Source organism: Austrofundulus limnaeus, unplaced genomic scaffold (assembly GCF_001266775.1).
Source record: "Austrofundulus limnaeus strain Quisiro unplaced genomic scaffold, Austrofundulus_limnaeus-1.0 Scaffold133, whole genome shotgun sequence".
Taxonomy (NCBI): Eukaryota; Metazoa; Chordata; class Actinopteri; order Cyprinodontiformes; family Rivulidae; genus Austrofundulus; species Austrofundulus limnaeus.
Window position 1 is genome coordinate 701,768 of NW_013952535.1, and position 1,198 is coordinate 702,965.

The 1,198-nt window shown below is 39.2% G+C and overlaps 1 protein-coding gene across 1 annotated transcript in view; it reads right to left on the minus strand.

The window, feature by feature from the left end:
• Positions 1–1,198, minus strand: part of enpp1 (ectonucleotide pyrophosphatase/phosphodiesterase 1) — a gene marked incomplete at its 3' end in the record, with an annotated part of 28,894 nt that overhangs the window by 8,327 nt on the left and 19,369 nt on the right. The window contains 1 exon segment of the mRNA XM_014015728.1: positions 68–137. Within this exon segment, the coding sequence (XP_013871182.1) occupies positions 68–137 (70 nt within the window).

The following is a 1,198-nucleotide window of genomic DNA, read 5'->3' on the forward strand; positions in this document are numbered from 1 at the left end:
CACACACACACACACACACACACACACACACACACACCCATCGACACTCATCCTTCCTCCCTCTGACCTGCATGTTGGTGAAGAGGTTATCTGAGCCGTGGAATCCACCGCTGCAATATTTTATTTCCTTTTGGTTCCTGAGGAAACAAAATGAAAAAACAAAGAAAAAGGAAGAAAATGTCAAGGCTTTTAACTCGTGTGTCAACCACAATATGAAACATAATCCATTTCCTCAAAAAGGTTATGTTTCCGTGTTTATTGTGTGGTTGGATTGGTTTTATTTGTTCCACATCAGAAATGTAACAAAATAAGTTTTTATTTTATTTGAAATTCTATCACTGTAAGTGTTCTGTTGAAGTAATTTTACAGATCTGTTTATAAAAATCACAAAAAAACCCATTAGATTCTGTATTTTAACTTGACCTTGAAAGTAACATTACCCAACTGTTGTAGAATAAAATTAGACAATGGAGTGTCCCTGTTTTGTTTATTCAGACACGAGACAAGACTAAGAAAAGACGCTAACAAGCAGACAATGGGAAACACCTGGGGAGCGACAGGACAGTGGGCGGGGCCAGAGCAGAGACAGACAAGAGAAACTGAAAACCCAGAGAACAGAATCCCTGAACACAACAAATCATAAGGAATACCTAGAAAGTAAACCTGATGACCTGAAAAACACAACCAGACTGAAATGCTGTGGTGGAAACAGTGACAAGCATATTTTTCAAATGCAAAAAGAAAAAAAAACATTAAAATTTACAAAACCTGGCATTTTGTCACAAAACTGATGTATTTTCTTTTGATCTTGGCTCAAGCGAAGTGAAACAGGAAGTGACATCAAAGGGGAACTCTTTAAGTAAACAAACTCCCTGGTTTTTGTTTCTTAACAATATTATTTAAACTCCAACTCTTCTTCGTTTCTCTGACAAAGACTAAAAATAATCTAAAGAAACATCAGATTCTTCTCTACAGTCTGTTTTGTTAGCTGTTGTAATGCTGCGTTCACACCAAACGCGATTTCAGCTCCAAAATCACAGCCAACGCTGAAGTTGGTCGCTTGTGCACTTTGAGGTCAGACGCAGGTCAGCTSTTRWAGCGCTGCACGGCAACAGCCTCCCCGCCCCTCCCTCCTCTGTCGGGCTCTGTTTAATGTTGGACGAGGAAGTGGCTTTGCTTTATTTACAGAGAGCAAGAG